Source organism: Typopeltis vanoorti, chromosome 13, assembly GCF_054136105.1.
Source record: "Typopeltis vanoorti isolate ZY-2024b chromosome 13, IOZ_Tvanoo_1.0, whole genome shotgun sequence".
Classification (NCBI taxonomy): domain Eukaryota; kingdom Metazoa; phylum Arthropoda; class Arachnida; order Uropygi; family Thelyphonidae; genus Typopeltis; species Typopeltis vanoorti.
Window position 1 is genome coordinate 14,644,210 of NC_143561.1, and position 17,025 is coordinate 14,661,234.

Here is a 17,025-nt window from a genome sequence, read left to right on the forward strand (position 1 = left end):
AGCTTCTAAATTCAGCAATACATTTGAAACTTATACCTAAGCCCCTCTATCACATGCTGCTTCAAGTAATTGAAGCAGCATGTGACAGAGGGGGGGTGCTTAGGGTACAAGTCAAGAAGGTGTGGAAATTATTTCCCTCCAATCTGTCTCCATAGTTAAAGTCCCCATAATTATTCAATCCACAATCATTTTACTAATCTGCTGCTGCAAGTCTTCCATATTATCTATGGGAACCTGCAGCCTATTAGTAGCACCGAATTGAATAAATATTTTCCCCCTATTGTCCTTAATTTCAACATCAGAATGCTTCAAAAGAAGCAACATGCTAGGTACTCTTTTTGGCTGCAATCCATCTATCAGCAGTATCCTACTTCCCTCCTGTCTATCCTTGCTAAAAATACTATATTAAACCCTTCTCTTCCTGTAACCATTCTGTTTGAGCCAAGTCTAATGCCTATCTTTTGGCAAGGTTGCATTAATGCAAAAATCTATTCCTGGTACTTCTGATATTATACAGAAAATGTATATGATCTCCCTTAAATGCTACATTTGTGGCTATTCTCTCACACTTGCCTCAGGTGCCCACACACACGCTTGCTTCCACACTCACTGCTTTCATTTTCCTTACTTTGCACTGCTGCACTCTCCATGAACAAAGCTTGAGACACCTGGTACCAGACCAGATTACAAGAAATTGCTGAAGACAGGAATCTGGGGTGATGGTGGATAGATCTGAATTTCAGGACATAAAGGGTTGGCAAAATAGATTAGTTAGATGCTGAACACACCGACAAGTAATGACAGGGAGGTTCTCTTTATAAAAGAGAATGATTCTGCTGAATCTGGGTAGTGGCCCTTCCCTTAATGCATAACATTATACATATCCACAAGGAGATGTATTTTGCATTATGGGAGATACTGAGATAGGAGTGATGTAAAGCTTGGTCCACTTTTGCAACGAGTTGCCCGGTGTTGTACTAACTTACCCCAGTCCTGAAGATACTTTCAGGTGCAAACTTTGTTTGCTCACACTTGGATAAAGGATTAAACTAAATTTATTATAGTCTAAACAGATAAAAAATAAACTTCTTTCAACATCTTTGTCTAAATCCAGAGTAATTTAATAAAAAGGTAGCACACCTTTTGGCAACTCTTATAGGTAAAGATGACCTCACTTGCTTCTGCCTGGTATCTCCACTTCTGGGCCTTGCTCCCACTGAAGAGACCTCAAAGGTCAAAACCAGTCTGGGTAGTGGCCCTTCCCTTAATGCACAAGGTTATACATATCCACAAAGAGATGTGTTTTGCATTATGGGAGATACTGAGATAGGAGTGATGTTAGCTTGGTCCACCTTTGCAACGAATTGCCCAGTGTTATACTATCCTACCCCAGTCCTGAAGATAATTTCAGGAGCAAATGTTTGCTCATACTTGGATAAAGGATTAAACTAAATTTATTATCATGTTAACTACTCTTTGCACAGATTTAGTCACCATTTTTTTGATCATTCAGGACATATTACCCTTGTAATAACTTTTAAAACTGCTATTTCTCATTCATTTGTTAAAATTTTAAACAAATTTAAAGGGGGGAGAGGGATTCATTGTTTGCCAAATCTACAAACTGCCAACTCCATATCAGCCTTTTGAAATTCTCTAATTTAGTGAAATTACTGAACCAATTTTGCACTGCATTTTATTGGTTTATGGTTGAAGTGTTTTGAAATAATTTCTTAATGAGGTAAATTATACATTTAATTTACCTAGTTATGTAAATTCCACCACAAAAAGTACATTACATGTTTGGTGGGCTGACAGTTTTCTTTTTTTTTTTTTTGTACTTTTATAATCCAGAAACCCTACTGTAGAGACCAAAGTGAACTTTTTCAAGGCACTTCAGACTTCCAAATATATATGAAATAATTTGATCTCGAAATAGAGATCAAATTATTTCACGTAAGTGAAATTAATTCGCTCTTGTGAAATTAGTGGAATAAGTGGTCTTGGATTTGGAATTTGAAATTCAAATTCCATCTCCAATTTAGATAATCAAACATTATGCCCATGAACAGGATTTGAAACTCAGCCTGTTAAAAGATGTGCAATCAGCCAACCAGGATGACAAAATTAGTATAAGTTTGGGGTCAATTAACACTGGTTCATCAGCAATTAACTGATTGCACAAAGTTTCTGCCTTCTGTATTCTCCAGATACTTTCTTCAGTGCTTTGCTGAACCAGCTATGCATAATTCCTCTAAAACAATAAGAATAAGCACAGTTCAGCTGTTTACAGTCTAGCTCCAAACTTGCTAGATCAATTTCTCTCTACTTTTATTCCATTCACCTAATCTATGGGACAGCCTTCCTTACCTTGTCTTTATCAAAAAAAAAAAACACTTAGCTGTTCTAAATAACTCTTTCCCACATGACATCAATGCTATAAGGTTTTCATGACCTTGAGTGTGGGCCAGATATTAAAAATGATGGCTTTAATCATTGTAGAAGGCACACTAATTATTCATACAATGCCAGTCATACCTCTCCTTAAACTCATTTACTGAGATACTTTAATCTCAGTTGAGAAACACTCTCCAGGCAAATAGTCTTTTCATCCTTGCTAGCCATATTTATCAGTGATCCTTCATGCTTTGCTCATCTCAAAACTTTAAGTAACATATCTTTTTTTCTTATGAACTTTGTAATCTATAAGCTTATCTTTATGGAATATTCTCTTTGAATTTCTCTACTTTATCCCAACCTATGACTAAGTACAATAGTTTCAATATATGGCAAGTTTATCAAAATCAAAGTGATCCTTTTGTAATATTCCATGAAATTCTACTTTCTATCCATCATCACTTCACAAATCCTTAATTTTATTTCTTGTACTAAAATCCCAACATAACCAAAACTAAATCTTTTTAGACTGAAGTGAAATAGCAACAATTTTCCAAAGCTCAGAGCATTTATGTTAAAATCATCCTGCAAGATTTCTACATCTTTACACTCTTCCATTTAGCATCAAACTGATTTTCCTCTAATCACTGGTCTTGATTCTACTCCATTATAAATGGAGATGTGACTATCAGTCTTGCCTTTCATTCATGCAGCTTTATATCCATCCCCATTTACTCTAGTGTTCACAATATTTCCACATGGCCTATCAAGTGTCTGCAAAGAAAAGCAATAACATGTTATGTTTATTTCCTTAACCAAACAACTTTATTACAGAAAGTAATAGGCATCTCCATGTGGATGGAAGTCTCATTGCAAGAGGTCCACACTGGCTGCTATTTACACAATGCCTATTATACCTGTTTAAACACATTGTCAGCACACTTACCTGGCAATCCATTTTTCATTCACTATTGTCAAAGCAAAAAAATCTAGTCCTTACCTTTACTAACCACACTCTTACATAATTTTGTGGATGACTTCTAGTTTGCTATTTGTCATTGAGAAGTTTGTGTGGATTTCTGAGTTTGCTCAGAAATCAGAATCCCTTCAAACTCTTTACACTGCTGTCACCAGACTGGTTATTCTTTTCTGAATCCTCTCCAGGTTCTGATCCCCAAATCTGTGCACATTTGTCAAGATGCAGCTGAATCATAGCCTTATGAAGAGGGATAATAACTAATCTTTAACTAAGTTTTTAATCAAGTAATTCTTTGAGTTGTTTTGCCAACTTTTACAAAAATGTCCTCTGAACTTCAAATTTATCCACCATTACTCCCAAATATCCAGTCTGGTAAACTTCTAGCAATCTAGTACCACCGGTATGATACAAAGTACAGAATGTTTTCATCCTTAAGTGCATTAACTTACATTTTCCAATATTATATTGAAAAACCATTGCCCTTTGCCCACACTGCCAATTTATTAAAAACATTCTCATCTTGCAGGATAGCTAGATCACATTTATCAGCTGTTTTTTTTCCTTTGCAGTTTTGCATTAGCAAACTACCAGATATCACTCCTCTTTCTCTTTAAATCATTAATATAGGAATGAAAGTAGTGGTTCTAATATAGTCCTGGGATACTCCACTAGCAACCTTCATGCCTCTTGATTACACTCCACCATATATCACCTTCTGATATTTGTTAGCAAACGTCATCCCTGCCACCAGCCTCTTATCCATTCCTATTTGTTAGCAAACGTCATCCCTGCCACCAGCCTCTTATCCATTCCTATTTGTTAGCAAACGTCATCCCTGCCACCAGCCTCTTATCCATTCCTATTTGTTAGCAAACGTCATCCCTGCCACCAGCCTCTTATCCATTCCTATTTGTTAGCAAACGTCATCCCTGCCACCAGCCTCTTATCCATTCCTATTTGTTAGCAAACGTCATCCCTGCCACCAGCCTCTTATCCATTCCTATTTGTTAGCAAACGTCATCCCTGCCACCAGCCTCTTATCCATTCCTATTTGTTAGCAAACGTCATCCCTGCCACCAGCCTCTTATCCATTCCTATTTGTTAGCAAACGTCATCCCTGCCACCAGCCTCTTATCCATTCCTATTTGTTAGCAAACGTCATCCCTGCCACCAGCCTCTTATCCATTCCTATTTGTTAGCAAACGTCATCCCTGCCACCAGCCTCTTATCCATTCCTATTTGTTAGCAAACGTCATCCCTGCCACCAGCCTCTTATCCATTCCTATTTGTTAGCAAACTTCATCCCTGCCACCAGCCTCTTATCCATTCCTATTTGTTAGCAAACTTCATCCCTGCCACCAGCCTCTTATCCATTCCTATATTTATTCCAAACTTCATCCCTGCCACCAGCCTCTTATCCATTCCTATTTATTCTAATTTAGGAAATAGTTTTAGATGCAGTATGTCAAATGCCTTTGTAATGTCCAGCAATATCACAGTTTAACTATTTCCTTCATCCAACTCTGCTGCCAAATATAAAATCTACCTTTTATGAAACCATGACACTCGCCACAGAGCATTGAATTCCTTCACAATATATTGTTTAAAGCTACCGCTTCATAATGCTATCCATTCATTTTTAACTCTCAACTTTCCTGAACCTGGATATGCAAGTCTGATACTTCAAACATCTCTTCCTGACTATTCATATTGGCATGATTCTTAGTTTATTAAGCCATGACATTGCTCTGAGCTGCCTCAGTATATTTTGACTCATATATTCATCTTTAATTGAGAATCCTTCCAGATGCTTAACCATATGCAATATGTTTGCTAAACATAGCATTCTCTGATACAAATGGTATGTGGAACCACCAAGCAAATTATGAAAGGGCTAACAATATGCTTGACTTAGTTATTAAAACAGAAGTATAGCAACAGGAATAGTCCCTGAAAGTGAAATGAAGTATTTCCAGACAATAGCAATCCAACTCAAGTAGTGAAACTGGAGTATTGAATTATTGTTAATTTTGGAAAGAGAATACCACTGTTTATGATTGGTCATAAAAATTGCCTGCAAGCCAATAACAATGGCAGCATATCCTCTGTTCTCAAAAACATCTGTATGCAAATGTCAGTGACCAATCAGCAAGTATAAAGAAAATTTTCTACTGACATTGAAGATCAAGGTAGTCTGTATGCAGTTCTCAAATCTAGTAATACTGAATACAGTTTCTTTGCAAGTTCATGTTTTGAAACCCGAGTGCTGTGATTTTTTTTAAAGTAATAGACCTACAGATTTAAATTTTAATATCAATAATTTTGGTGTTAAGAAATCTCTTATCAAAAGGTGTTTGTGACAAATAGCAATTCATCCACCTTGAGCCTCCAGAGCAATCTCTAGGATATATACAAAAGGAGAAACTACCAGCACACAGAAGAAAGTCTGCATTTACTTGCAAGTATATGCATAGCTATTTAAAATTTGGTTTCATACAATGCCCTGACACTGACCAATTGCTCAATGTGCCATTTGTGCTACTGTTGTGGGAAATGAAGTTATGAAGCATAGCAGCTAGCTTACCCAACATCAACACAAAACATTCCGATCTAGTCAAACCCATTTTATGCATAAAAGAGTTGCACTTAAAATAGAAAAGAAAATTTCCCAAGCTTCAACCACTGACACTTCACTTCTGACAGATCCTATTTAATATCATTACACATGGCTAAATATAGAAGACCATATTCCATTGGTGAATAACTCATTAAGCCTTCATTGATTGCTGCTTGTAATGAAGTATTAGGCCAGTCTGTGGCAAGTAAAACTAAAAACATTGTCAAATAATACAGCTAAAAGGCAGAAGATTCAGAAACAACTTGGGGAAAAAAAAAAAAAAAAATTGCAATTGTTTGCATTACAACTGGACAAATCTACAGAACAGCATTTTATTTACTGTATGTACAATAAATTGATCGTGATGAAAGTTACATGAAGGAAGACATTTAAGTGTTTCTGAATTATCTACGCACATTACCAACAGTGAAAATTTTCAATGGTTTCATTGAAAAGAAATATCTTGAATGGAAAAATTGCATTGGAGTTTGTACTGATGGCACTACCCATCTTACAGGGCAGAAATTGAGGTTTAGTCATTAAAATTAAGAGTACAGCAGCAATAACTTATGTCAATGCATTGCTACATTCATAGGCAAAAGCTGGCCTCAAAAAAAAAAAAACACATTGTACAATGAAATGGGCTCTGATCAATATCTTTTCCATTCAGACGTTGGCTGTCCTGCAGTAAAGTTCAAGAGGTTATATGAACTCTGATAGAAAGTTGAGCTGTATCCCATTGATAACAAAAGTGACCTGCCTCATTATTTCCAGGATAAGGGAATAGGTAGCCAGGCTGGCATATCTTAGCAACATTTTCTTACATAATAAAGTTGAATTTAAAACTTTAGGGTCCAGATACAATATTTAATGCTTAGAAGAAGATTGAGTTATTCAAGAAGAAACTCAAACTCTGGCTTAATATGATTACAGAAAGAAATAAAATTTTTCAGTCATACTCAGATTATATTATGGAAGCAAATTATTTCTTTTCACAGAATTCAGTTTCAGATATTATTGCAGCCCACTTGAAGATGTTGCTATTTGAAAAGTATCATCCCAAACGAGAGGATCCCCAGAGTCAAAATGTGGATTGTGAACCCTTTTCTTGAACACAAAGAACACAGCCCTTTCCCACAAAAAAAAAACCCTTCAACTTATTGAATTATTGGACATAGGATGAAGGTACTTTTAATTCTATGAGTAATTAGAAATCCTGGATAAGAATGAAAATGAATATACAAATTTACATGAAATGAAATAGCAATCAGATTTTTGTTTTTCCACCACATCTTTGTGAAACTGCATTTTCTGCCATGACTGTGCTTAAAACAAAACAGAGGAACCACCTGCTACTTTCTGACTGTCTTTGTTTGGCTGTCACTTCAATTCATCCAGAATTAATAAGCAAACAGAAAATAGCAACAAAGTCTCACTAGCCTATCCAAAATCTTGGAAACTCAGTTGTAATAAAACTGACAGTTTAACTTTCTCAATAACTTATAATTGCTGTGTTAGAGTGCTATGCTTTTAAATTCAAAAAAATAGTATTGGAACTAGTATTTAGAATGGAGAGATTCATACATTTATAAAATTACATACATAAATTTGGCATGTGTATGTGATAAGTGTTTCACTGAAATGTTGAAATCTTGCTGCTTTCCCTGCTCAGCTGACTTCTATGGTGAGTTACAATGCATAAATATTTTTCAGTTTTTTTTTTTAAAACTGACATTATTAAAATCAATAATAAACTGAATAATATAACTTTTTGGTGATCAGAATGGTATATGTCAATGAAAATCAGTACAAATTTAATGATGTTGGCCTGAGGAAACTACAATACACTACAAGATTTCATTAGTCCAGTGATAACTGATATTAACTTAATTTTATATATTCATCAACATGCCACATCATATACATAAATGTACTCTATGATTATGCCATAATTATTAATACTTATGTTAGTTTAATGTATGAAGTTTAAAAAAAAAATTTGAAAGGTATTTACAAGTAAATTTGTTGGGACTGGGCCCTCATCTTAAGAATTTACTCAGCTGTGGTCTCTCTCAAAAAGGTAACCACTGATATATAGGATGAAAATCCCAAAATGTTACTAATGTAATTAATATATTATCTGACACCTCCAGGGAGTCAAAGGACTCATCGAGGGAGGGCACCCGATCTACAACTTCATCTCCACCATTCAATCACTGACTGCGACTACACCAACAGCATCTACTGCCGACCACCACTGGTATTTCCACAGACAATCACAAATCCATGCTCACAGTGGGATTTGAACCTGCAGCCTTTTGGCTGCAGAGTGGATACATTATTCACTCTGTCAACCAGCTGACTATAAAAGTTCTTATTTATGGAGAATTTAAAATTTATCACAATGAATAACCATTGCGGATTTAACTGATGTCAGTTCAAAAAAATAGTATTATACAGAATATGGTAATTCAATGGAAAACGTTAGGATAAATCAGCTTCTCTTGGCATTTAACCATTTGATCCCAAGTGACCTTATAAAAAAAGTTATAGGCAGCACAGTTAATATAATTGAATGAATGGCAAAAGGAAATGGAGCTAATGTTCAAAACAACTGCAGTGAGATGTGGCAAGATATTTTGATCCATGCTGAGAAATATAATGGTGTACTGTTTGGATACATTATCATTCATGACTAAGTTTCATATAGTAATTAAGTTTATTATTTTAATTCTGTTGGTTTAGCTCTTTGCAGATCAAGCTTGGCAGTCAAAAATTACATTTTTCATAGCAGATTGAAACTATTTATGAACTGAAAATTTTATGACAATTGTATATTGTAAAAATACAAAGAATGAATATTATCATCATCAAATTCCTGCCATGTACCCTCAAGGGGTGTACAGGATATGACAGTACTACATGAAAAAATTACATCATTACTAACTTCCTATCTACAATTTTCCTCCAAATCAGTCTGTTACTTGTCAAGACTCCAACATTATCAGATCTTACATTTCTATCGTCTAAGGCACTTTGTACCGTATCAATCCACCTATATCTTGGTCTTCCTCTGGGTCGTTTCCCTGCTAACCTGGCAGAGAACACTTGTTTTGCTAATCTTTCCTCTCCCATTCTATTTAAGTGACCATACCATCTGAGATTAGCTCTGCTAACGCATTCCTGGATGCTGACAATGTCAAGTTCTTTCCCAATATCCTCATTTTTAATATGATATTGCCATTGATGCCATCTGTTCACACCTCTAATCTTTCTCAGGACTCTCATATCTGCGGTCTCTAGTCTTTGGTCAAGTGTTTTACTTCTGACCCAGCTCTCAGATCCATAAGTTAAAATTGGTTTGAACACAGTCTTGTATACAGCTAATTTAGTGTTCCGACTAATTTCTTTCTTATTCCATATGAATTTATTCAATTGACTTCCCACCATACCAGCTTTGCTGATTCTGTTGTCTATTTCTATATTTAGTTTACCATCTTCAGTAAAAATTGTGCCTAAGTAGCTGAAATGTTTTACTTGTTCCACAGGTTCTCCATTCACAACACAGTTGACATTTTCAATGATTCTGCCTATTTTCATTGTCTTTGTCTTTTTATTGCTGACCTTCATACCATATCTATTACAACAGCTATTCAATTTAGTCAGAGAATCTTGCAGACTTGTAGCGGATTTATTTAGAAGTATAACATCATCCGCATAAAGCAAAGAGCTGACATTAACATCTCCAATTTTGATATCAGGTTTAATACCACATTCCTTCATAATGTGATCCATATAGATAATGAATAACAGAGGGGATAATGTACATCCTTGTCTCACACCAGATTTAACATTAAACCATCTTCCTGTACTTCCTTCAATTCTAACTGCTGACTCACAACCCAAATAAAGACTAAGTATTGCTTGATATAATGCCCCATTGACACCATATAACTGCAGCGTATTGAATAGCTTCTCTCTTGGCACCTTGTCATATGCCTTTTCCAAATCGACAAAACTTAAATACAGATCTTTGTTATATTCCCATGCTTTCTCGACTATTTGTCGTAAAGTGAAGATCTGATCCTGACAGCCTCTATTTGGCCTGAATCCAGCTTGTTCTTCACCAAGCTTTTCTTCCACAATTCTTCTCAACCGTTTCTCAAGTATACTTGCATAGATCTTGCCAGGAACACTCAGTAGGGAAATACCTCTGTAATTCTCACATTCAGTTTTATTTCCCTTTTTATATATGGGTACTATGAGAGCTCTACTCCAATCATCGGGAATTCGTCCCTCTGTCCAGGCTTTCTGAACTATGCAGTGCAGCCACTGTAAGACTCTTATACCACCATACTTCAGCATTTCTGGTCGAATATCATCTACTCCTGCTGCCTTTCCACATTTCAAGCCTTTGATGGCTTTTTCTACTTCAAGTATGGATATGTATTCCTGACTGCATGCCTGGTCAGTGTTTTTTTATCACTGTGCTGTCATCACTGCTTGTTTCATTTAGCAGTTTTTCAAAGTAATTACTCCATACTTCAAGGATATCTTTTTCTCCTGTTTTCATTTTACCTTTATCATCTCTAATTCCTTTTACAGCACTCTTTCCTCCATTCCTAAGCTTCTTCAACAACCTCCAGAATATTTTGCCACCTTCTTGATATTTATTTTCTATATTCTTGCCAAAGTCCTCCCATGACTTTTGTTTAGCTAGTTTTACACACTGTTTAGCTTTCTTACATTTGTCTCTATATTCTGTAAGAGTAAAAGCTGACTTATTTGCCAGGAACTTTTGATATGCTTTCTTCTTTTCCTTCACTGCCTCTTTAACTTCCTGTGTCCACCAGGGAGTTCTGATTTTTTTATCCTTGCACACAACCTCACCACATGCCTCTCTGGCAGAATCAATCAATGTTTCCTTCAGAGTTTGCCACTGAATCTCCAAGGTTTGATTCCTGTTCTCAAACTCTTTCATTTTCTTTTCAATAATATTTCTGTATTTTAGTCTACAGTTCACATCTGAGAGCTGCTCAACTTTTATTTGCTTTAAAACTTTCTTACATGTTTTTCTTTTCAATATGAAATTCAATTTTATCCTGCTCAAGACTAAATAGTGATCACTTCCAATTTCAAATCCTCTATACACTCTGGTGTCCTGCACCAGGGAGAAAACATCACTATCAACAATAACATAGTCAATGAGACTTTTCTTATTCCTAGCCTCTTCTCTCCATGTGAATTTGTGCACATTTTTATGTTGGAACATGGTGTTAGTAATAACCAGTCCATGTCCTGAGCAGAAATCCAACAGATATTTGCCATTATTATTAGCTTTGCTCTTTTCTCCAAATTTTCCCAAAATATTTTTGTATGTCTCACAATCATTTCCTACTCTACTATTTAGATCCCCAACAAGGACCAACTTTTCCTTTTTCATTGTGTCAGTTGCTTTTTCTAAAGCCTCAAAAAATTCCTCCACTTCTACCTTAGTAGAACCTTCTGTGGGACCATAGGCACAAATAAGTCTCATTGTCCAGTTCCCCATTCTCATATTTGCCCACATTACTCTACTTGAGACTGACTGCCATTCAAGAAGATTAGCCTTGTATTTTGTGTTGAATACTATGGCTACTCCTTTTCCTTGATTGTCATTGCCTGAATATAACATTTTGTATTTATTGCTCAGAAAGATCTCACCAGTTTTGGTCTTTTTTGTTTCAGTCACCCCTATTATGTCGATCTGGTACTTATCTAATTCCTCAGCTAGCTCCATTTCTTTGCCATTCAGGCTTCTTACATTGCTAGTACCGATCTTTAACTCTGGTGATGTTGAGTTGGGGTTTGTTTTCAGATTTGTTCCAGTAGCTGACTTTTCGCTGTTCGCCCTGGTTCCCTGGCAAAAACAACGGGGGCCTTGTTTAACCGGGTGACGCCCCAGCCGGCATGAAATTTTGTCATGTTGTACCATCATTTTTTATTTTGGTTTAACCGATAAGAATACAATTTGGTCGGCTAAATCCCAAATTGCCAGCCCATCCTCGTTCGTTCAGTATCAAAGTAGATACCCAACAGGGTGCACCACGAGAAGGTGAGGATTGAACATTAGGTCAGAAGCCCTGGTTGGTTCTCTGCATTCCTTTAAAGGCTATGTGGAGGTCTCCTCTCAGTTATACAGCTTTGACCCTTAAGCACCCCAGAATGAATATTAGAATGTATCAAATTTCAGGCATACCTTCAAGGGGGGGTGTATAGGTATGATAGTAATGTAAATTTTTCATGTAGTACTAACTTCCTATCTACAATTTTCCTCCAAATCAGTGTTATCTCAAGACTCCAATATTATCAGATTTTTACCATATCAATCCACCTATATCTTGGTCTTTGTCTGGGACTTCTTCCTGCCAAAGACTACTTGTTTTGTTAATCTTTCCTCTCACCTATTTAAGGTGACCATACAACCTGAGATTAGGTCTGCTAAAGAATTCCTCTATGCTGACAATGTCAATTTTTTTCCTATCCTTGTTTTTAATATGATATTACCATTGATGCAATTTGTTCATACCCCTAATCTTTCTCAGGACTCATCAGTCTTTGGTCAAATGTTTTACTTCTGACCTAGCTCTCAGATCTATAAGTTAAAATCGGTTTGAACACTGTTGTATATAGTTAATTTAGTGTTTTGACTAATTTCTCTCTTATTCCATATAAATCTATTCAGTTGACTTCCTACCATATCAACTTTGTTGGTGCTGTTTATTTCCATAAACAATTTACCATCTTCACTAAAAATTGTGCCCATGTAACTGAAATGTTTTACTTGTTCTCCATTCACAATGCACTTGATATTTTCAATGCTTTTACCTATTTTCATTGTCTGTCTTGTTATTGATCCTCAATACTACATCTATTACAACAGTTATTCAATTTAGTCAGGGAAATTTGCAGACTTGCAGCAATATTTAGAAGTATAACATCTGTATAAAGCAAAAAACTAAGATTAATATCTCCAAATTTTGATATCAGGTGATCCATATAAATCATGGATAACAGATGGGATAATTTACATCCTTGTCTGACACCACATTTAACCATCTTCTGGTACTTCCATTCTAACTGCTGACTTACAATTCAAATAAAGTACTGCTTGATATAATTCCCCCATTAATACCATATAACTAGTTTTGAATCTCTTCTCTTTCTTGGCACCTTGTTATATACCTTTTCCAGATCTACAAAACTTAAATACAGATCTTTGTTATATTCCCATGATTTCTCAACTATTTGTCATAAAGTGAAAATCTGATCCTGATAGTCTTATGTGGCCTGAATCCAGCTTGTTTTTCAGCTAGCTTCTCTTCCACAATCCTCAACTGTTTCTTAAGTATACTTGCATAATCTTACAAGGAACACTCAATAGGGGAAATACCTGTAATTCCCATTCATTTTGATTTCCCTTTTTTGTATATGGGTACTATGAGAACTCTACTCTAATCATCTGAATTAAGCAGTGCAACCACTAAGAATTTTATACCTCCATACTTAACATTTCTGGTTTAATACATACTCTTGCTGCATTTCCATATTTCAGGCTTTTCATAGCTTTTTCTATTTCAAGTATGGATATGTATTCCTGGCTGCATGCCTACTGAATGTTTTTTTTATAGATTGTTTTGCTTAGCAATTTTTTTTTGAAGTAATTACTCCATACTACAAGGATATCTTTTTCTCCCGTTTTCATGTCACCTTTATCATCTCTAATTCCTTTTACAGCACTCTCTCCTCCATTTCAGCTTCAACAACCTCCAGATTATCTTGGAACTTTCTTGATATTTTCTGTGTTCTTATACAGAAGTCTTCCTATAACTTGCTTAGCTTTTTTAAATTTGTCTCTGTATCCTCTAAACGCACAAGCTGACTTATTTATCAGAAATTTTTGGCATGCTTTCTTTTCCTTTACTGCCTCTAACTTCATGTGTCCACCATGGAAAGTCCTGATTTTTCTATCCTTGTAGACAACCTCACCAGATGCCTCTGGCTAAATCAGTGTTTTCTTTAGTGGTTGCTACTGAATCTAGGTTCGATTCCTGTTCTCAAACTCCTTTTTTTCTTGAATAATAAGTGTATTTTAGCCTACACTTCACATCCGAGAAGTGCTCAACTTTTATTTGCTTTAAAAGTTGGTGTTCTTTTAAATATGAAATTTAATTTTATCCTGCTCAAGAATAAATGGTGATCACTTCCAATTTCAAATCTTCTATACACTCTGGTGTCCTGCACCAAGGAGAAAACATCACTATCAACAATAGCATAGTCAATGACTTTTCTTATTCCTTGCCTCTTCTCTCCATGTGAATTTATGCACATTATGTTGGAACACTGTTAGTAATAACCAGTCCATGTCCTAAGCAGAAATACAACAAGTATTATTAGCTTTGCTCTTTTCTTCAAATTTTTCTTCAAATTTTCCCAAAATATTTTTGTATGTCTGCCAATCATTTCCTACTCAATTTAGATCCTCAACAAGGAACCAACTTTTCCTTTTTCATTGTGTCAGTTGCTTTCTTTAAAGCCTCAAAAAATTCCTCCACTTCTACCTTAGAATCTTCTGTAGGATCATAGGTACAAATAAGTCTCATTGTCCAGTTTCCCATTTTGATTTGATATTTGCCCACATCACTCTTGAGACTGCCTGCCATTCAAGAAGATTAGCCTCATTTAGTGTTGAATATTATGCCTATTCCTTGATTGTCGTTGCCTGAATATAACATTTTTTTATTTATTGCTCAGAAAGATCACCAGTTTGCCTTTTGTTTCAGTCACAGCTATTATGTTGATCTGGTACTGATCCAATTCTTCAGCTAATCAGGCTTCTTATGTTGATAATACTGATCTTTAACTTTGGTGTGTTTTAGGATTTGTTCCAGTAGCTGACTGTTTGCCCTGGTTCCCTGGCAAAATGATGGGGGCCCTTTGTTTAACCTAGCAATGCACCAAGCTGGCATGAAATTGTCATGTTGTACCATCATTTCATATTCTGGTTTAAGCCAATAAGAATACAATTTGGTCAGCTAAATCCCAAATTGCCAGCCCATCCCTCGTTCATTCAGTATCCAGGTAGATACCTAACAGGGTGCACCATGAGAAGGTGAGGATTGGACATTAGGCCAATAGCCCTGATCAGTTCTCTGCATTCCTTTCCTTTAAAGGCCATGTGGAGGTCTCCTCTGTTATGTAGCCTTGACCCTTAAGCACCCCATTAGAATGTATTGAAGTGCAAAATAGACTAGAACATTTGGGAAAACAGATGGACAAAAGTAACAGTCAAGTGGAAAAGTTAAGTTCTTGTCCCTTTCCATTACTAAGGTTAATGAAATTAACTATTTGTAACATATATACATTAAAAAAACAGTTGACATGTAAATGAGTGAAAGTTCACAAGATGTGTCAAAAATGGTATTCCATAATGTGAGTATTTCAATTATGAGTATTCAATCATTCAGTGTGGCAAATAAATGTTTCTAGGTTGTATGGCAAGGCAAATAAGTGGAAATCACTATTAATGACTTGGAATGCAAAAGAAAGGGATTTGAGATGTGGCAAAAGATGAAAAATTGTATAATTAGGAGAAAATGAACGGAGAACAGAAATGAAGAAAAAAGTATGCAATTTTTAATGTATAGAGTAAGTTCAGTACTACTGTTTCTGTACCTTCTGACTTTCACCACCCACTTAGGTAACTCACTCCACTTATACAAAAATTTTTATTTCTCTAATCATGTTATGGTTTCTAGAAATGAGTTCTTGTTCTCCTACTCCCTATAACTATGCAATACCATATCTACTACAGTTAGATGATAACCAACTAAGATCATTTGAGAGGTAACTAAGAAACCATCCAAATCAGCTATCACTAGTTAGCTTAATTAGCTGCTGTTTGAACACCATCCTAATCAGAAGTTCCTTGTAGACCACATTCAATAATCTAGTCCTGAAACAGTAACCTGAGTGTTTTTATATAGTGGAGCAAAAATTTCCTTAGCTTCACTTGTTAATTATGGTAGCACTTCCCTAGATAACCTTTACAAATTTGTGAGGCGCCCATCAACATTAGCTACTAAATACTCCTAATATCATTGGCCTCTTTCCTTTAGTAGAAGGAAGTTCCACCAATAGATTATTATTTAGGCCTCCATGGAGTCAAAAGACTCATCATGGGAGGTCCTTTCTAAGAAAGAAGTCTATCAAGACTCAGAGGGAGGTCCCTCCTAGGAAACGAAGTCTATCATACCACTCCTTAAATGCATTAACCATTCTTGCTCTCACCATTCTATCAGGCAATGTATTCTCATCTTCTCTGGCCAAAATGCATGACTATGCTTAATTCTAAACTGATATCCCCATTCATGAATCCCAAGTACCAGCATACTTAAATCCTATTGTATGCAAATCTTATTATAGTGAAACTTTTTGTAATTTAGCATCAATAAACCAAATATTTCCTCTCACACATTGAACTCCAAAACTTTCTTTTCCTCTACCCTTAATATTTCTGAAAGCTATCTAAGATTCCAATTTCCCATCTTAATACCTTTCATTCAAAATAAAAGATCTAATGTCCAGGCATCTTGATTCTTCTATTATGCTGCTTTAGATAATTATCTTTCAACCTGCAGAAGTTCACTAAGTCAGAGTTGATACATTCTCATCCTACTAACAGCTATAATTTAAATGCTTTTCCCAGCAAGTGTTTACCCTTCATTTAGATTAAGATTAAAAGAAATCAACTGAGTAGATGTAATTATTTCAGAAATACTCACTATGGTAATGAATTCCACTATAGGTGCAATAAGCTGTGCAATGTCAACAGCATTTATCTGGACATCTTTAACAGCAACAATTGCCAGCATTATCACATGCATGAGAGCCAAAAGTATATTTAGGATCTGAAAAATAAATCAAAACAAAACTTGAAGATTATCTGAAAAAGTGCATAACTAGATAAATATATAGGCATAACTAATTCAAC

At 35.6% G+C, this 17,025-nt stretch overlaps 1 protein-coding gene across 3 annotated transcripts in view; it reads right to left on the reverse strand.

Annotated features, from left to right (window-relative positions):
- The window catches only part of LOC150099944 (multidrug resistance-associated protein 1-like), a 491,400-nt gene that overhangs the window by 404,382 nt on the left and 69,993 nt on the right, over nucleotides 1-17,025 (reverse strand). For all 3 annotated transcript variants that reach the window (XM_090403119.1, XM_090403117.1, XM_090403118.1), the window contains one exon: nucleotides 16,817-16,942. In XM_090403119.1, the coding sequence (XP_090259245.1) occupies nucleotides 16,817-16,942 (126 nt within the window). The remainder of the gene's footprint in view (nucleotides 1-16,816; nucleotides 16,943-17,025) is intronic.